General features: G+C 52.9%; 1 protein-coding gene across 3 annotated transcripts in view; it reads right to left on the reverse strand.

Annotated features, from left to right (window-relative positions):
• TTC7A (tetratricopeptide repeat domain 7A) overlaps window positions 1-16,311 on the reverse strand; it is a 111,420-nt gene that overhangs the window by 60,744 nt on the left and 34,365 nt on the right. For all 3 annotated transcript variants that reach the window (XM_080682981.1, XM_080682982.1, XM_080682983.1), the window contains 3 exons: window positions 6,743-6,821; window positions 5,678-5,835; window positions 5,030-5,093 (listed from right to left, as the gene is read on the reverse strand). In XM_080682981.1, the coding sequence (XP_080539107.1) occupies window positions 5,030-5,093; window positions 5,678-5,835; window positions 6,743-6,821 (301 nt within the window). The remainder of the gene's footprint in view (window positions 1-5,029; window positions 5,094-5,677; window positions 5,836-6,742; window positions 6,822-16,311) is intronic.

Consider the following 16,311-nt stretch of genomic DNA (forward strand, 5'->3'; position numbering starts at 1 on the left):
GGCCAGTCCTGTGCTCCTCTGCCAGCCCTATCTGACTCTCTGTGAGCCGCAGGGCCTCAAACAGTAATAGCCTTCACTTCTGTCCAGCTGTCTCTCCTCTCTAGCCCTGGACACAAACGGCATAAGAGAAGAAAAAGGAACCAACCTGTGGACACTTTGTAAGTGGTATCTCATAATTCTCACAATGACCTTCTCACATACTATTGTCCTATTTTATAGATGTGAAGACTGAGGCCCAGGGAGGCCAGGCAGGCACCCAAGGCATACAGATAGGTGGCTGGGACTCAGATTAGAACCTAGACATTTTGGTTTCACTCCCAGGCTCTTTCCCTGCCACCAAGTGCCTCTGAGAAAGTGTCCAGTAAGCTCATCCTGGCCATCAGAAGGCCTGGCATGTCTCTTCTTGTGGAAGAACCAAAGCAAAACCCAATCAGGCCTGGACGCTGCTTCTCTGCAGAGAACAAGCTCCTTGGGCAATGTGGCCAGGGTCCTGCTCGGCCCTGTTCGCAGACACAGCCTCTCCATTGGCCAGGACCCACCCAGCCTCAGGGTCGCTGCGACACCGCGTAGCAACTGTCCCGGAAATGAGTCTCCTGGCAACATCTGTGCCTAGCGCCTGCGCCTCCTTGGAGGATGCGGTCATGTTCTACTTGGGCTGCTGTCCCCCACTAATTACCACCGGCTCCCGAGCTGTGCGTCCAGAGCCAAGAAAGAACAGGCTCTGTGATGTGTCCCGTCTACGGAGCGACCGGGCCAGGCCCACACCAGCCCCCGCTCCTGCTGCATCAGCCTGCAGCAGAAATCACCGCCCCCCTCCAGTGAGGGCGAGGCTCCCTCTCCTGAACTGAGTGTTCTGAGCTGGCAGTGTGATCAGACCCTTTACCGTCGCAGCCCGCAGCAGAGCAGGGCCTCATGTGAGAGCAAACCAGGTGCCAAGAGCTGGAACAATCTGTGCTCGTCTGAGTCCCACATGGAATCAAGCCCAGGAAGCCCCCCCTCCTTTTTTTTTAACCAAATGGTGTCCTCAAACCAATTTTTTTTCTCCCAACCGGATATGAATCTAAATGTTTTCTAAAATGACTGAGTCAGAACCAAGTATTTATCAGGGCGAATCAGACACGTGTTGAACACCCACAATGTACCAGGCACCTTTGTGCTCATTTTCTTACTTACTCAGCTCAAAGCCCTGCAAGAGAGGCTTTCTTAGCTCCATTTCACAGAAAACTGAGAATCAGGAAGGTAAGAAACCTACTCAGACCACATAGGTTGTGAATGACAAATTCAGGATTCAAATCGTGGATGTCTGACATTGGGTCTGGCAAACATTTCGTTTGTAAAGGCCACACACCACCCCCTCCCCCGCCCCATCACTCACCACCAGGCCTTTTCTGCCCTTTCACTTCCCAAGAGCTTGACACCTGCAGCGACTTTTACAGCAGCTGAAGGAACAGGGACCCAGGATTCACTTTGCTGTCCCACATATTTTTATGTCCTAGATCAGTATGTTAGATTGCCGTGCCTCCTGGTCCCACAACTGTTTGAGAAAAATCAGGCTGGTTTTGAGACATGGTGTTCAAAACCTAGACTATGCATTTGGGGTTCAGCAGATGGGGCAATTCCTTCTGATTTGGGGACCAGGATTTCCTTCATGTCTATGGACACACGCTCCACCGGTGGGAGTACGTGTGGGACAGGGGCTCTGACTGCACTGTTCGCCACGGCATCTCGGTGCTGAGCACAGCCCGCACGCTGCTCAAACAAGATCAGGTGGATGGGAGACGGCTGCGTGGGTGGGTGGATTTTAAAATGCTCTTTTGGCCCCAAAGACTCAAAACTGGATCCAAAACACAACTCTTCAACCAGTTATAGCTCACATCCCTTGTGATTCTGTGGAAGCGTTTAAGACTTCTATTTACTTCTCGGAAGACAAGAGCTTACCCATTCGTTCTGATCACACTCAGTCAGACCATAACAAAAACCATATCCAAGGCACCAGCCCCACACCCGACCCCACGCAGGCTACTCCTCTGAACTCCAAGCCACAGAGCAGGGGCTGCGGCGCTCGGGAGACATGTAGCCGCCCTGGCCTAGCGATCCTGGAGGTGGAGAGCTGGGAGGACACCTCCTGGGCTGGCTGCGCTGAAAGAGTGTTCGCTGAAGTATAATGAATCCTGTAGGTATTAGAAGAACCCAAGTTGCAGCCACAGCAGGCAGCTGCTATTCTAGAGGTTTGTCCCTGTCATCTGCAGGCAAACACAGCCAGCATCAAAGGGAGATGAGGAAAACCCTGCAGGGACACGGTGGCCAGACTGAACCTCAGTCCCACAGAGGGGTCCCAGCAGGAGCCCGGGAGGCTTGCACAGTGACGCACACACCTCCTAGAGAATGCTGCCTGCAGGGAGGGAGGATGTGAACCGCGTACAAGAGAGAAGCCAGAGGCGGTCTGGTCGCTCTGAGAAACAGCTCTGAGCCACAGCAACCAGCTCCAGATTCCAGGTGGAAAGCGCTCTGTAGCTGAGACAACAAAGCGAAGTCCATTGCCAAAGCTCTCCCCCAAAATGCTGAAGTTTCTAAACGTGTGACAGGCTGGGTGTGAGCAAGAGGAAACCAGTCACCCAGCCAGCCCCGGAGGTGCCTCCTCCAGGCTGCAGTGCACTCGGCAGAGTCCAAGCACTTCCTCCACTCTGCATGCCACAGGGAATTCCCAGGACACCGCCTGGTCTGCAGGCCCGGACCCCCTGAGTCTCCTGATCAAGCCAGCCAGCCAACAGCCTCTCAAAAAGGGGGAAGAGCTGGTTGGAGGGAAACCACACATTCAGGAAAATTCACCTTGGCTCCAAAGGTGGGCCACCTTTTAGCAAAAGGCATTCTTCATCTTATTTTAGGGCAGCTTGAGGTCCCAAAGACTTGAGGGTTTGGGGAGGAATAGCTTCACTGGGAAGGCATCTGAACTCTGGTCCTGGGCACCCAGAGCAAGCAGAAGCCACAGAAAATTCTTGGGGAGACAAAGCCCAGCCTCTATCCCAGCCTGTGCTTTAGAAGCTACTTAGGGAAACAGATGTGATTCAAATCTTGGTTGCAAGGATTATTAGTGTGACCTTGACCAAGACACATACTTGTTCTGGACCTTACTTAGTGCATCTGTAAGATGGGACCATATCAGTATTACACTGAACCATGTGAAATGGTTCGTTTTCATGTAGATCAATATAATGCCTACCTCTTGGAACCTGGCAGAGAAAGGACCTAAGAAATGTTCACTTTCACCTTTGACCTTCCACCTGCAGACCACACTGTAACCCTCAGCACAGGAAGGTGATGATAAAAACCCACGTTCCCTGAGAGAGGTGACTTCAGTGTGATTTGCCTGAGGGAGCAGGTGGTGAGATAACTAACTGAGGTGTGAGCAGGGGACAGAGAGGGGGTGCTGGTCTATGTCTGAGGTTCCATAATTAGAAACTGGGTTCAGTCTGTGGTTAGAGTGAGGGTCCTTTTTTCCTATGAAAACTGCACTATTCTCCCATGAAAATCAGATCTGGCACTTGGTACTTCTAGCTTCGCATCAGACTCACCAGCTAGATGCCCCCTCCCTGCAGCAACCACATGCCCCCTCATAGGACCACACCCTGCAAATCTTTCAGGGCCGCACCCTGGCCAGTTTGCACTCAGATTCAAATATCCACGCCCCTTCACAGAGCTCTCAAATCCCAACGGAGCTGGCTGAGGAAGAATACAATCTCTTGCCCCCTCGTCCAGCATCCCTCCTTCTGTCTATTTGCCAGAAGACCTGTTGAGCCGGAGGTAACCCACTGACCGAAGTTCTCTAAACCAGCCCCGGCATCGCACGGTCCCAGGTCCCCAAAGGAACACCCGCATCTGGCTGTTCAGGGATCCAGCCCATAAGGTCTTAGTTTTTTAAACTCCACTTCCACACCCTGCTCTCAGATGCATCATTTTTAAAAATCTAGTTCTCAACCTGGGGTCCCCAGCTCACAGGCTCTGAGGGGCCCCTCAGTGAGAGGGCTCCCCCATGCCATGCCATGTTGACGACACCTCCACACCTTGCAGACTGGCCTGCCTCTCTCCAGGCTTCTGCTGCTCCTGCCCACCCCTCCCCCACCTCCCTTGGACCAGGGCATCCATCATCTCACCACTTCCTGGACCACCCAACTACACCTCTCCCCTTTGCTGAGCCTCCAAACCCTGGCATGTGTGTGTGTGTATGCACATGTACACACGTGTATGTTCGCATGTGTGTGTGCTATCTCCCTGCTTAGGGCAGGGATGGGGCTCATAAAAAAATCTGAAAAGCACCTCACATGTGCTCTGTCCCGCACACCGTAGTCCCCCATTGCCTTAATTTCCCACGGCACACAGACACTGGTACCCGGGATACTTTAGTAGTTAGTTAATGTATTGCCCATCCCTCACTAGAACATCAGTTCCACGAGGGCAGGGACTTTTCTCTGTTTTTTGTTTGCTGGTGCAACTCTGGCATCTAGCATGTGGTCTGACACAAACTAGATGACACCCAAGAAATAGTTTTGTGAACAAGTAAATTCTTTTCACAGGCACGTTGTAACTAACTTCTGGGAGTTACTTTTATTTTATAGGTGAGGAAACTGAGGCTCAGAGAGGTTAGGTGGTTTGCCCAGGGGCCTCAGCTAATGAGTGGCAGAGCTGGAACTTGAACCCAGGCCATCTGCATGCTCCTCCCACTCCCTTACCCAGCACAGAGCTGCAGGATGCAGACAGCTAGATATCCATCTCTTGTAATCCCAGAAGAGGTGGGTGGGGACTTGTTAGCTCAGGCCCTACTCATTTGGGGGGGCAGAACCCAGGACCCCAAGTGCAGCCTTATGCACCTGACCCAAACCTTGTGCACCTCACCCCTGTGGGGGTTGGGTGGGATGGGGGGTAGATCTAAGAATCCCGCTTCAGGGATGACCCTGGGAGGCCAGGACCTGGTGGCCTGTGCCTGAGCCCCGCAGTCCTCAGCCGCAGGGGCAGGGGAAGGGCTGGAGCTTACCATGGACTCGCTGATGAGGAGCAACAGGAGGGCTTCCTCGATGTTGTCCTTGGGGCAGTAGAGGCTGAAAGACACAAAAGGTGCGTGGCTCCAGCACGGCCCTCACACAGTGCCGCTGGCCCGTCACCTGCCCGGAGTCTGCACCAGCCCTGGTCAGGTGACCCTCTCCTGCATAATTCACAGGCACTGGAGCCACCTGCAGCGCTGGCTCGCGCCCCAGAGTTATGGATCTGAAATGCTGAGTGGGAGCCAGCCTGGAAATACTGCGAATGCTCCTGGGGAAATGGCCCTTCCAGTGCCTAGCACTGTGTGAGGAGGCTGGGGCAAGGAGTCTGCCAGGTGGTCACAGACCCCACCTTCGATTACTGGCACAAACAAGAGAGATGGGATATTAAGTAAGACAATTAGGAAGGCAGGTGCTCCCCAAATAATTTGTGTGGCCTTTGGGTGCTCTATAGGAGTCTCCTGCCAACCCCCACTCGAGACCTGCCTTGTCTAGGCTACGTGGCTCCTGCTGACACTGAAGAGCCTGCCTGGCAGTGAGCTGGGTGGCGGCTGGAGTGCATGGGGCAGAGAGAGGGGCGGCCAGCGGGGCCGAAGCCTGGGCGTGGCGTGAGACTGGCGTGGTCCAGCAGGGCCAGAGCTTACTTGTCTCCTTCGTAGAGGTGAGGCTTGCGCAGGGCTTGCATGATGAAGGAATTCTCCTCTTTATTCATGAACTCCGGCAGAGGCTGGGACAGGGGGCTCCAGTAGCACTCCTCACTCAGGGAGTGCAGCAGGACCCCCGCCAGGTGCTTGGCCGCCACCTGGCAGAGAGGGCGGGATCAGGCCCAGGCACAGGTCTCTCCCCTGATGTGGCCAGAGTGCCCTCCACCCGCCTCCCAGCCTTGCCAAGTGCAGCCCCTCCAGGAGGCCCACCATTCCACTCCCAGGAGCCCCTCCGGCATGGCAGGTGGCGAGCCAGCGTCCTTTCTGTTGGCCTTTGATGGTTCCTACTTAATCTTTTTTCCTCTCTCCCTCCTAGACAAGAGGTGCATTTCCCCCTTCTCCTGACCCCATGGGGGCCTAGCACGGCTCTGAGGATCCACAGGCCCTTGCAGACTGGCCTGCCCCTCTCCAGGCCTGCATAATCACCGTATCAGCCTTAGCCCGTCCAGTCAGCCCTCTGTGCCTTAAAATAATTTTCAAGCTTTTAAAAGTAGGACCCATAGTGAAAAAAAAGTAATACATTTGACATTGCAAAGTCATGGCACAGTCAGCTAGCTCTCTCTACCAAATACCTTTCTGATATTTGACTAAAAATTCTACAGTGAAAAGCTGCTCTGGCTCTGATACGGGGTGAATGAAAGGCAGGCCTGAACTGGGGCAGCAAAGCAGAGTCAAGGTTATTTACTAAGATCAAAGATCCCTAAGAATTAGCCCACCACCTTCTAGGGTATGGTGCCAGCCGGCTTCAACTCCGACCCAAGGCTTGGGGCCATCTGCAGTGTGATGAGAAGACTGCTGCAGTGCTTCCTGGCTTAGTGGGGAAGTGCTGCGACTGACTGACAATGTGTGCCATGAGTACTGATGGGAGAGAAGGATGCATGTGACGCATTGCCATCCCTGATGCCCACCAGGAGGACTTCTGCTGTCTCCCACTGAACCTGACCCCCGAGTAAACCAGCTACAGCCGGCACCCAGCACCCAGTCCTGGGGTCCCCTCCATGTTACCACTTTGAAGTTCTGAGTTGCTTTGGTCTCCACAGTCCGTAGGACCTCCCGGAGCTCTCTCATGCCTTTCACGATGTTCCTAACGGGAAGACAGCACAGCCAGGGTCAGAACCAGCCTAGTTCCCCCAAGGACATCCTCATCAAACCTGCAGACACTAGGAGCCTGCCTGCGTTCTATTTGAAAACCCTCAATAATTGGAATGGGAGGTCAGAGTTGTAACACTAGCACCCCAGATGGCCAGGACATCACCCATCAAAGAACAGGGGCATCCTTCTCTCCAGATCCCCTGAAACTCAGGCTTGCAGTTTGCCACCAGAAGGGGACCCAAGATCAAGTGTTTCAAACAAGATGTTATTCTGGCCCAAGAGCTTTGGGCTGGCGTCAAACTTTTTGAATTGAGTTGGTTTCAAATCCTCTATCTTTACTCTCCGCATCTGGCCAACACTGGAACCCACCCTCACCTCTCAGTCCCTTCTACAGGGCCCAGATCGGCTTGCATCTCCCCGGGCCCACATAACTATCTTGGCCAGCCTCACCCCTTCCAGTCAGCCCTCTGTGCCTTGAAATAATTTTCAAGCTTTTAGAAGTGTGACCCATAGTGAAAAATACATTCGACATGGCAACCAGGATATATACACGTTCCTTACATTCAACTGAAGCAAGTTTCTTGACATCATCTGCCTCTACTACATGCAATCCACTCCGATATTTCTATTTTATGTCTCCCTTATTCCCCGTTTTAAGTAATGTTGGCCGAGGCCCACTAAATAGATCTTGCAACCCACCAATGGGCGTGGCCTGCAGTTTGAAAAACTATTTCCATTGTCCCTCCAGGAGTCTACCCAATATGCAAGAGTCTTGTTCCTCCCCAGGTTGGCCCCTTGGTTGGCACCCTCAGTGCTTAGAGGTCTTCAGCTGTTGAGTCTGCCCCTTGCCCTCTTGCATCTCATCTCCCACCACTCAAGTCCTTTCTGAATGACCAACCACAGTTCCCTGCATCATGTCTCGGCACCGGCTCCTCACACTGCCTTGAACAGCCTTTCCCGTATTTATCCTTTAAAAACCCTTTCCAATATCACTTCCTTTTTGCAGCCTTCCCTGGTCCCTCGCCATGCTGTGTCACTCTTGCATCTTGTTAATTCCTCTTCTGAAGCAAGCATGACACTTTTTGGTCATTTACTGTTTATAGGCTGACCTCCCGTGCCCTGAGGACTCCTGCCGTGCTCCTGAAGCTCAGCCCCAGCACAGCCCCTGGGCATAGCATGTGCTCAGCCAACATCTGTGGGTACTCTTCTCATTTATGCTAGGGGTTCCCTGGATCATAGCACACAAGCGGAAGCAGAGGCTGATGGGCCAGAAAATAGGAAAAAAAAAAAAAAAGATCACAGAGGGTGAAAAAGCCAAAGGGGTCAGCCAGGAAAGTCACATGAGTCCCTCCTGCAACCTTCATACATGGAACAGATTCCTGGGGGCTTTGGGGCCTGGAGCCATAAAAGGACAGATTTGTAGATCAAGTCCCTGGCTTCTGGGGCCTCTGGTTTCACACAAACAAGTTCCAAACATGCAAACTACCAACATTATAAACACAGACCCTTGTTTGTAAAGCTGAGAATGGAGACTAAGACCTGTGGGGTGGAGTCAGAGTCACAATGACCTTCCCCAGCCTTCCCAGAACTGGGAGGGGCAGGCAGGACAGGGCACCATAGCGTCCTTAGAAACAATTCAAGTATGGACGCTACCCCCGATGGCCAAGAGGCCCAGGGAGGCAGGCTCACCTCTGTGGGCCGTGCATGGTCTCCTCTATAAAGTCAGCCCTTCAGTTTGGATCAGCATCTCCCAGACTTGTGTTATCTGTATGCTACATTTACAATTTTTGCTACTAGCTGCATATCATCAGAGTTATTATCCATGTAATACTTTTCTTCATATCTTCTTTTTATTTCAGTAGTTATCTTACCTAAATAAAAAATACCCGAAATCATGGATTTGGTGTGCTAGTTATTTTTTTGCTAACAGATATTAAATACAGAAGTACTTTTTAAAAGTTGGTGTATCACCTAAAACCACCTTGTGTATTGCTAGAGCTATTCATCCCATACTTTGAGAAACCACAGTTTAGACCATAGGTTCTCAAAGTGTGGTCCCTGAACCAGCAGCATCGGCATCCTAGAAACCTTTTAGAAAAACAAATTCTGAGATCCCCCCACTCCAGCCCAGCAATTTGGGTTTTATCAGATCTCCAGATGGTTTCGATAGACACTGAGATTTGAGAACCACTGGTTTAGATGACCCCCTCAGTGTCTTCCCATTCTCCTATGCTATGAAGCCAGGTTCCAGAGACACAACCAGACATGGAAACCCCAGCTTTGAAGCCAGATCCTAAATCTTGGGAAGGAAGGCATTGAGTCCTAGTCTCCCCATCTCTAGGAGGAAGATTCCTCATTTGCTGTCAGGAAGACGAACATATGAGAAGCCCCAAGCATACCCAGGCATGTGGTAAAGGGTCACTAAATATTAGTTATTTTCCTTTCCCCTTCTAATTTGGGTCCTAAAGATCATATTACTTTAACTTAATTTGCCACATTATTTTGCATGGGCGCTCAGGAGCTAATAGTAGGGGGGGAGGAAGCAAGTGCCTGAGGAGATCCTCTAGCTTTGTGTCCATCTTACTCACCGCCCCCTCCTGCCCCTCCCCCCACCCCACAAACAGGGGACATTAGAACAGGATTCCCTGGTCACACCAGAGACAGACAGGCTGGGAGCCCCCACGAGTTCAACAGGAAGAATCAGCAGGTAGCCCTCTGATGCCACTGAGACCACGGCCTTAGGGAAGACCCCCACGCTGGACAGCAGGCCACCACCAAGAGAGGAAACAGACACACTGCATGAGCTCCCAGAGAGAGGAAATGGCTGGCTGGAGAGTCTGCCAGAGAATTCTGTCCTGGCAGCTGGGCCAAATGGCCATTGGCTGAGGTGGGGCTGGATCCTGGGACCTGTGGGTGATTTTCCACTCTGTGGGCTACCTGCCAGCCTCCTCCCTGGCAGCCTGGCCCAGGTTGCGACCAGGAGGCCAGAGCCAAGAGGGACTGTGGCCCCTTCTTTCCACTCTAGCGCAAGGACTGTCCTCTCTCCGCCTTTAGTCCCTACATCATCATCACTGAAGGGTGCTCCCAGACCCGGGGGACACGGGCATCACCTGGGGGCTTGAGAGAAAAAGTCCCTGCTCCCCCTAACACACACACAGGCAAGGAGTTAGAACTGCATTTTAACAAGATCCTGTGTTCAAAAAATTGTGTATTTTTACCATTTTCAAATCTGTAAGGGCTTTTGGTATCAAAATAAATTCCCAGAATTCTTTAGCTAAGGAAATAATCACCCTCAGGCATCTTTTGGGGAAAGCCCAAATTTTATTAAATGCATATAGAGAAAACCCAACACATGGGTTCCAGCGGCCAGGACTGCACAGGGAGAGATTCGAGCTCCTAGCTGCCACTGACCTGTTGAGGTGCTGGGAGCACCCCTCAGCTCACCCCTCCAGGAAACGAGAAACCAGAGGGGGTTTGTCCCACCAGCCTGAGCAATCCTGCCCCAAAGTCTCAGGCTGCCCGCATCAGGGAGAGCTGGGGCTTTTCCGAGCCTCGTGAGAGGCCAGCTTGAAAGATCTCTTTGTTCTGTCTCTCACGCTGACCTTTCTGAGCAAAGCTGCCACTTTTCACAATATCCAAACAGGGTCTCAAACAAACCCTGGCCCAGAATCAGGCTGCACGTGGAGAAGCCAGGAAGCCACTGATTCCAACTCCAGGAAAGCAAGAGGACTTGTGAACGCTGGGAGAGGTCAAGGAAACAGCTCAGGGAGGCCTCCAGCGGGCCGTGCAGGAGGCGGCACGCTCCCCGGGGCCCCTGTCAGCAGCAGGCAGCAGTGCGGATTTTTCAAAGTGCTTCATCTCCTTCAGTTTTCACAGCTTTTATACGGTGGCTGAGGCAGGCTTTCCTATCCCAGGACCAGCACAGTGCTTGGCACACAGAAGGCACTCAGGAAGTCAATGTGGAATAAATAGCCCCCATTTCCCAACAGGAACATGAAAGCCTGGACGATACCTGCCTTTCCAGGCTACCACTTACCCAAGGGGAGAGGCAGGCTTACCACAGGCACCACGAGGTTCGGCTTTTACTGCCTTTTCACTAAAAAGACCCTGAGAAAGACACCTTTCCTCTCCAGCCATTAGAACTCCAAAGACTCACAACTAACTAAATCTTTGCAAAGTGCCTGCTGCATACCAAGTGCCTGGTCACCAGGCCTGTTCTCAACAGGCACCTCACAGATACTGGTGAGATGAGCTTAGAGAGGGCCTGAGCATCGCACGCACGGCCCTGTGCAGAAGGAGCTCAGTCTGTTATAAATTAGCCACTCTTGATGTATTCAGAGCTTAGCAAACTGTTTTGCATACAGTAGGTGATACACACACACACACACACACACACACACACACACACACACACAAATTGTTTTTTTTTGGGGGGGGGGGTGTTAGTTTGATTTGAAACAGAGACTAAAAACGTGCCTGGAATTTATGGCTGAATGAAACCTGTTCAGACACTAGTGCATACGACCCTGGCCAGAAGTCCCGTCTCAGGGCTGGCACTACAAACTGGGTATGAGAGGTTTCCGCTCAGACTCAGGAGAGCACAGATAGCTGGCAGATCCCACCAGCAGGAGGGTTGAATCCGGAAGCAAAGTCAGGTGAAGTTCAAAGGTTATCAAGCTGTTCACTCCCATCACAGACCCACCCACACCATCAGTTTTAAAAAATAAAGCTCTGCTCTTCACCCCCGGCCCCAGAAAGAGGCTGTGACACTCCTTGTGGGGCACTGAGGAGGTCCAGGCAAGGGGCTCTTTCCTTCTAGTGAGGTGGGGGAGGGGCAGGGGGTGCTAACAATAAGCAGGCTGTGCCTTCAGAGGCTGGAAGGGCGTGTTCTCCCCAGCAGGACTCAGAGGTCTCCCTGTGCCCCAAAATGTGACACAGACCACCAAGAGGTTCTCCTGGGCTTCGCTCTGGAGTGATTCCCCCTTAGGGTGATATGCTCCTGCCCTCCCCCCCTCCTCCTCTCCAGCACTGCAGATACTGGGTGGCTGCTGAGAATAAGACAAAACGATGCTGACTGAACACAACCCTCACAGGGTCACCAAAAAGCAGGCTGGGTTTTCTAAGGTGCCTCCTCATAACCATCTGCAGCCCTAACTGCCTTAGTTGCTTCTCAACTCAGCACCTACCTGACAAGGTGCTACACACACACACACACACACACACACACACACACACACACACACACAGAGCAGAAGGGGAGAGTGCTTTCATAAGGCTGAACAACCTGCCAAGCTCCTGGGAACTCCCTTAGAAAACACACTCCCTTCTCTATTGTTTGGTTTTGGTATAATGAGCACATGTAGCTTTAGTAATTTAAAAAATTTTTAAAAGAACATGCACAAGACATAGCCCACCTGGCTGAACACACAGCGCCCAAGCTCACTCCCAGCCCTGAGCCAAGAATGGGCTCTGCAGGGCTAGGCAGAAGGAAGAAAAAAGAACCACCCCAAAGGGAAATGGCCCCTTGCTCACTGGAGGAAAAGAGCTAACTGGACTCGTGTTCTTATTCTTGGGAGATGCCCAGAGACTTGGTCCTCGTGGTCAAGGCCAGGGAGGGACAGTCAGCTTCCAGGGCATTGTATTGCCCCAGCTCCCCTGCTGCCTCACCCCCTGGAGCTACTTCCTGCAAAGGAAAACCAAGCCTCCCCCACAGCCAGGGCCCGGGGTCCAGCTACCACTACCCTCCCCCCTCCACCCCCCCCTCCCCCGCCTTCCCAAGAACATGCCAGAAAGGTGCCCCCTCCTGGCAGCTGGCATTCTCAGAACTGCCTGGGGCGAGGCTCCAACCAGAGTCCACGGCTGCCCTCTGGTGGCCATGAGGGGAGTCGAATGCCAGGCATCTCAGATCCTGCCCTTTGGGAGGGGGACTCCCAATTCTTGATTGTCCTTTCAAGCCAGCACTTACAGTTCCAGATCAATTAGGCTCTGTGTCACCAGCCACAGAGCAAGGGCACGAGTCATCTGGGGGAATTAACTGCTGGATCAATAGGGCAAGGCCCCTGGAAAAAATTAATGTCCCTCAGACACACTGAATGAGTAACCGGGCAGCTCGAGGGAGGCACAGGCTTCACTGAAGCTCAGAATAAAAGTGCTGTCTGCAGCTCAAGCACACGTCACCCCCTCTGCACAGTGGAGAACACCACACCCTTTAAGTTATGTCAAATCCCTGAGGGAGGGACAGGGCTGGATCCTGGGACAGGCACTGCTGTGGCCATCTGGTCTCGGGGCAGAGCACTCAATTCTCGGCAGGGGCTCTGCCCCAGGCCCTCTGGGGGCCGGGTTCTCCCCAGACCCGGGTGGGAATGAGCTCTGGCTCTCTGATGCCCACCCAGAAAGAGGTCCCACCATCTCTCCTGTTCCTTAGGCCCTAAGGAACCTCTTTTAGTACCCACGCTGCTCCTGGTTCCTGGCTCCACTCCACTGGGCCCGAGGAAGAACTGTGTCCTAGGAGTCCGCCCTGCCCAGCAGCACCCCCACCTCCCTGCCTTTTCCTCCCTTAGCACACAGCGTGGGCTGGCGACTACTGTTGGCTCCTTCACTGTTGACTCCCACTGGGATGTGAGCGCCATAGGAGGGGCCCTCGTCCTGTTCCCGGCTCCAATCCCAAGTCAGGCGGGGTGCCTGGCACACTGTGGCTCTTCTCTGGGCGTTCTTACTTAGCCCCACCCCCCTACTGGGCCGTGACCCCTCTGGACGCATACCACCCACCCCCCAAGAATCCAGCAAGTGGGGGTGAATATAACCAGCAGGAAATGGCCTGGAGCACCCCTCCCTTTTTTTTTTTTTTTTTAACAAAGTATGTTTTGTTTTTTTTTAAGTATTTTTTTATTGATTTCAGAGAGGGAGAGGGAGAGGAGGGGCAGGGGGTGCTAACAATAAGCAGGCTGTGCATTCAGAGGCTGGAAGGGCGTGTTCTCCCCAGCAGGATGCAGAGTTCTCGCTGTGCCCCAAAATGTGACACAGACCACCAAGATAGAAGCATCAATGATGAGAGAGGATCATTGATTGGCTGCCTCCTGCACGCCCCACACTGGGGATGGAGCCCACAACCCGGGCATGTGCCCTGACTGGGAACTGAACCCTGACCTCCTGGTTCATAGGTCAATGCTCAACCACTGAGCCACACCGGCCTGGAGCCCTTTAAAGGACTTTTCAGAGCTGCCCTGGAGGAGAAGATTCAATGTGGGTGTCTGGGTCTCAATCTCCCCCTGACCTTCTGCTTCTCACACCTTAGGCTAAGACACTGGTTCTCAGCTGGGGGCGATTTTGTCCCCCCACCTCCACCTCAGGACATCTGTCAATGTCTGGAGACATTTTTGGTTGTTACACTTTGGGGTGAGGCAGCCAGGTACTGGTATCTAACAGGTGGAGGCAGGGATGCCACTAACACATAAAGGACAGGCCTCCTCAGACCCAGGTCAGCACCAGATCTGCTGGCAACACCACCTATTAGCCCTGTGGCTTCACCTCCTTTCTTCAGGAAAATGGGGATTTACTAGTGCCCACTTCACAGCACGCTGCCTGGAATGCAGAAAGTACTGAACAATTATTAGCTACTACTGAGAAGAAAGGTGTGAAGCAATAATGAAAGCCCAGCTGGGCACAGGGCTGGGACCTCTGCTTTACATATCTGTCACACTCTGGGGCCGCCTCTGAGTGTGATGTGGCCCCAGGAAACCAGAAGTTTGGGCTGTTCGTTTGGAAAGAAATGATGATTCAATTTCCACTCCTCTTTATTAGGGCGGCACCAGAGGGTGGGAGGGGAGGGGGGAGGAGTCAGCATCCTGATTCTAAGGATTTAGTTTGTGCTTCAGGAGGAAAAGAGTTTGAAAGGAGGGGAGCAGAGTGACAGGAACAGAAAAGTAACTGAAATTACTTGGGATTTCCTGGAGGGTGCTGGCTGGTTAATGCCTCTGCCCACTGCTGGCAACACACACATGCACACGTGCACGCACACGTGCACGCACACAGGCACACACAGCCTAAGCATGCAGAACGTAGAAGACGGGGGAGGAAACGGGTCACTCCGAGGAGGGTGTGGGATCAGCTAAAGGAAGAGGAGCCACCCCCTCGGGGAATGGAGACTCGGGGCCTGAGAGGCAGTGCGAGTCCCGGTCAGCATACCAAGAATCAGCCCAGAGACTGGAACCCTCATCAGATCCTCCTGTCCTTCTCCCCCTCACCCCACAGGCTGCCCAGGCTGCCCCTCCTCCAAACTGGAAAGGGCATGGCTTTCCAGGCCACTCAGACCTGAAGCTGAAATCCCAGTGGGTGAGGTCAGGCAAGCTACCCAACCTCTTTGAGCCTTTGTCCCCTCGCAAGTGAAGCAGGGTCACACGACCCTGTGCAGATCACGTGGTCCAGCCTGGCACACAGCAGGTGCTTGGAACTTGCTGGTCTTCTCCCCCCTTCCCTCCTGGCCACCCTGGCGTTCACCTTAACCTCATCGCGCCTGCAGAAAACGCAATGTGGGGAAGGGAAGCAGGCAGCCCTGAGGGGTGGGCCTCAGCAGGGAGGGAGTTAACTGTAATGCCTCCGTTGCTCAAGGGATCTTTTCATTCCCTCCCTCTTCTGGGACCCTCACACAGAAGCTCCCTGTTAGAGGGGAGGAAGCAGAGCTGGAGGATGATGGAGGGTACAGAGGAACTTGCTCAGGGACATCGCTGGCTTCCATCTCCCAGGTCCTGTCCTGAAGTCCTCTAGATGGTGAGGGCACCCACCAAACTCTTCGAACCAGGTGCTGGGACCACACCCACCAAGCTTGAGCACACTCAGGGGAACAAATGCTAGGCTGTGAGCAGCAGGGTCTTATTAACCCCAGGGCTTCTGCTGAAGAGAGGGTAGCCTAGGGGTTAAGAGTGTCAGACGGGAACTGCACACATAATCCTGGTTCCACACATGACCGTCATTTATGTTCTCTGTGCCTCGGCTTCCCACCTGTAAAACGGGGATGCTAATAATAGCACCTACCTCAGCGGACTGTTGGGAGAATTAAATATACATGCAAGCAAAGCACTTAAGTACCTGGAACAAAGTCAGCACTTCCTAAGTGCCATTTATCAGTGTAATGAATAGTTGTTGAATGAATGAATGAATGAACCAAGGGGACAGAACACTGAACTCAGAACTGTCCCCTCCCACAACATTGACTCTACGGGGCTCCCATGAAGAAGGAGAAGGGCGCCTCTTCGACAAGAGGCCTCGGGAGTGAGGGCTTCTTAAACGCAGGACAGGCGTCACTCAGCAAACTCTTTTCTACAAAGGGCCAGAGAGTAAATATTTTAGGCTTTACAGGGTCTAACCCCCCCCCCCCCCCATTACAGGGTCTCAATCTCAACTGCTCAGCTCTGTGGGTGAGAAAATATGTCAATAATGGGTGTGGCTATGTTCCAATAAAACTTTATTTGCAAACACAGGTTGCA

The sequence above is a fragment of the Plecotus auritus genome (assembly GCF_963455305.1).
Source record: "Plecotus auritus genome assembly, chromosome: 8".
In the NCBI taxonomy this organism is placed as follows: Eukaryota; Metazoa; Chordata; class Mammalia; order Chiroptera; family Vespertilionidae; genus Plecotus; species Plecotus auritus.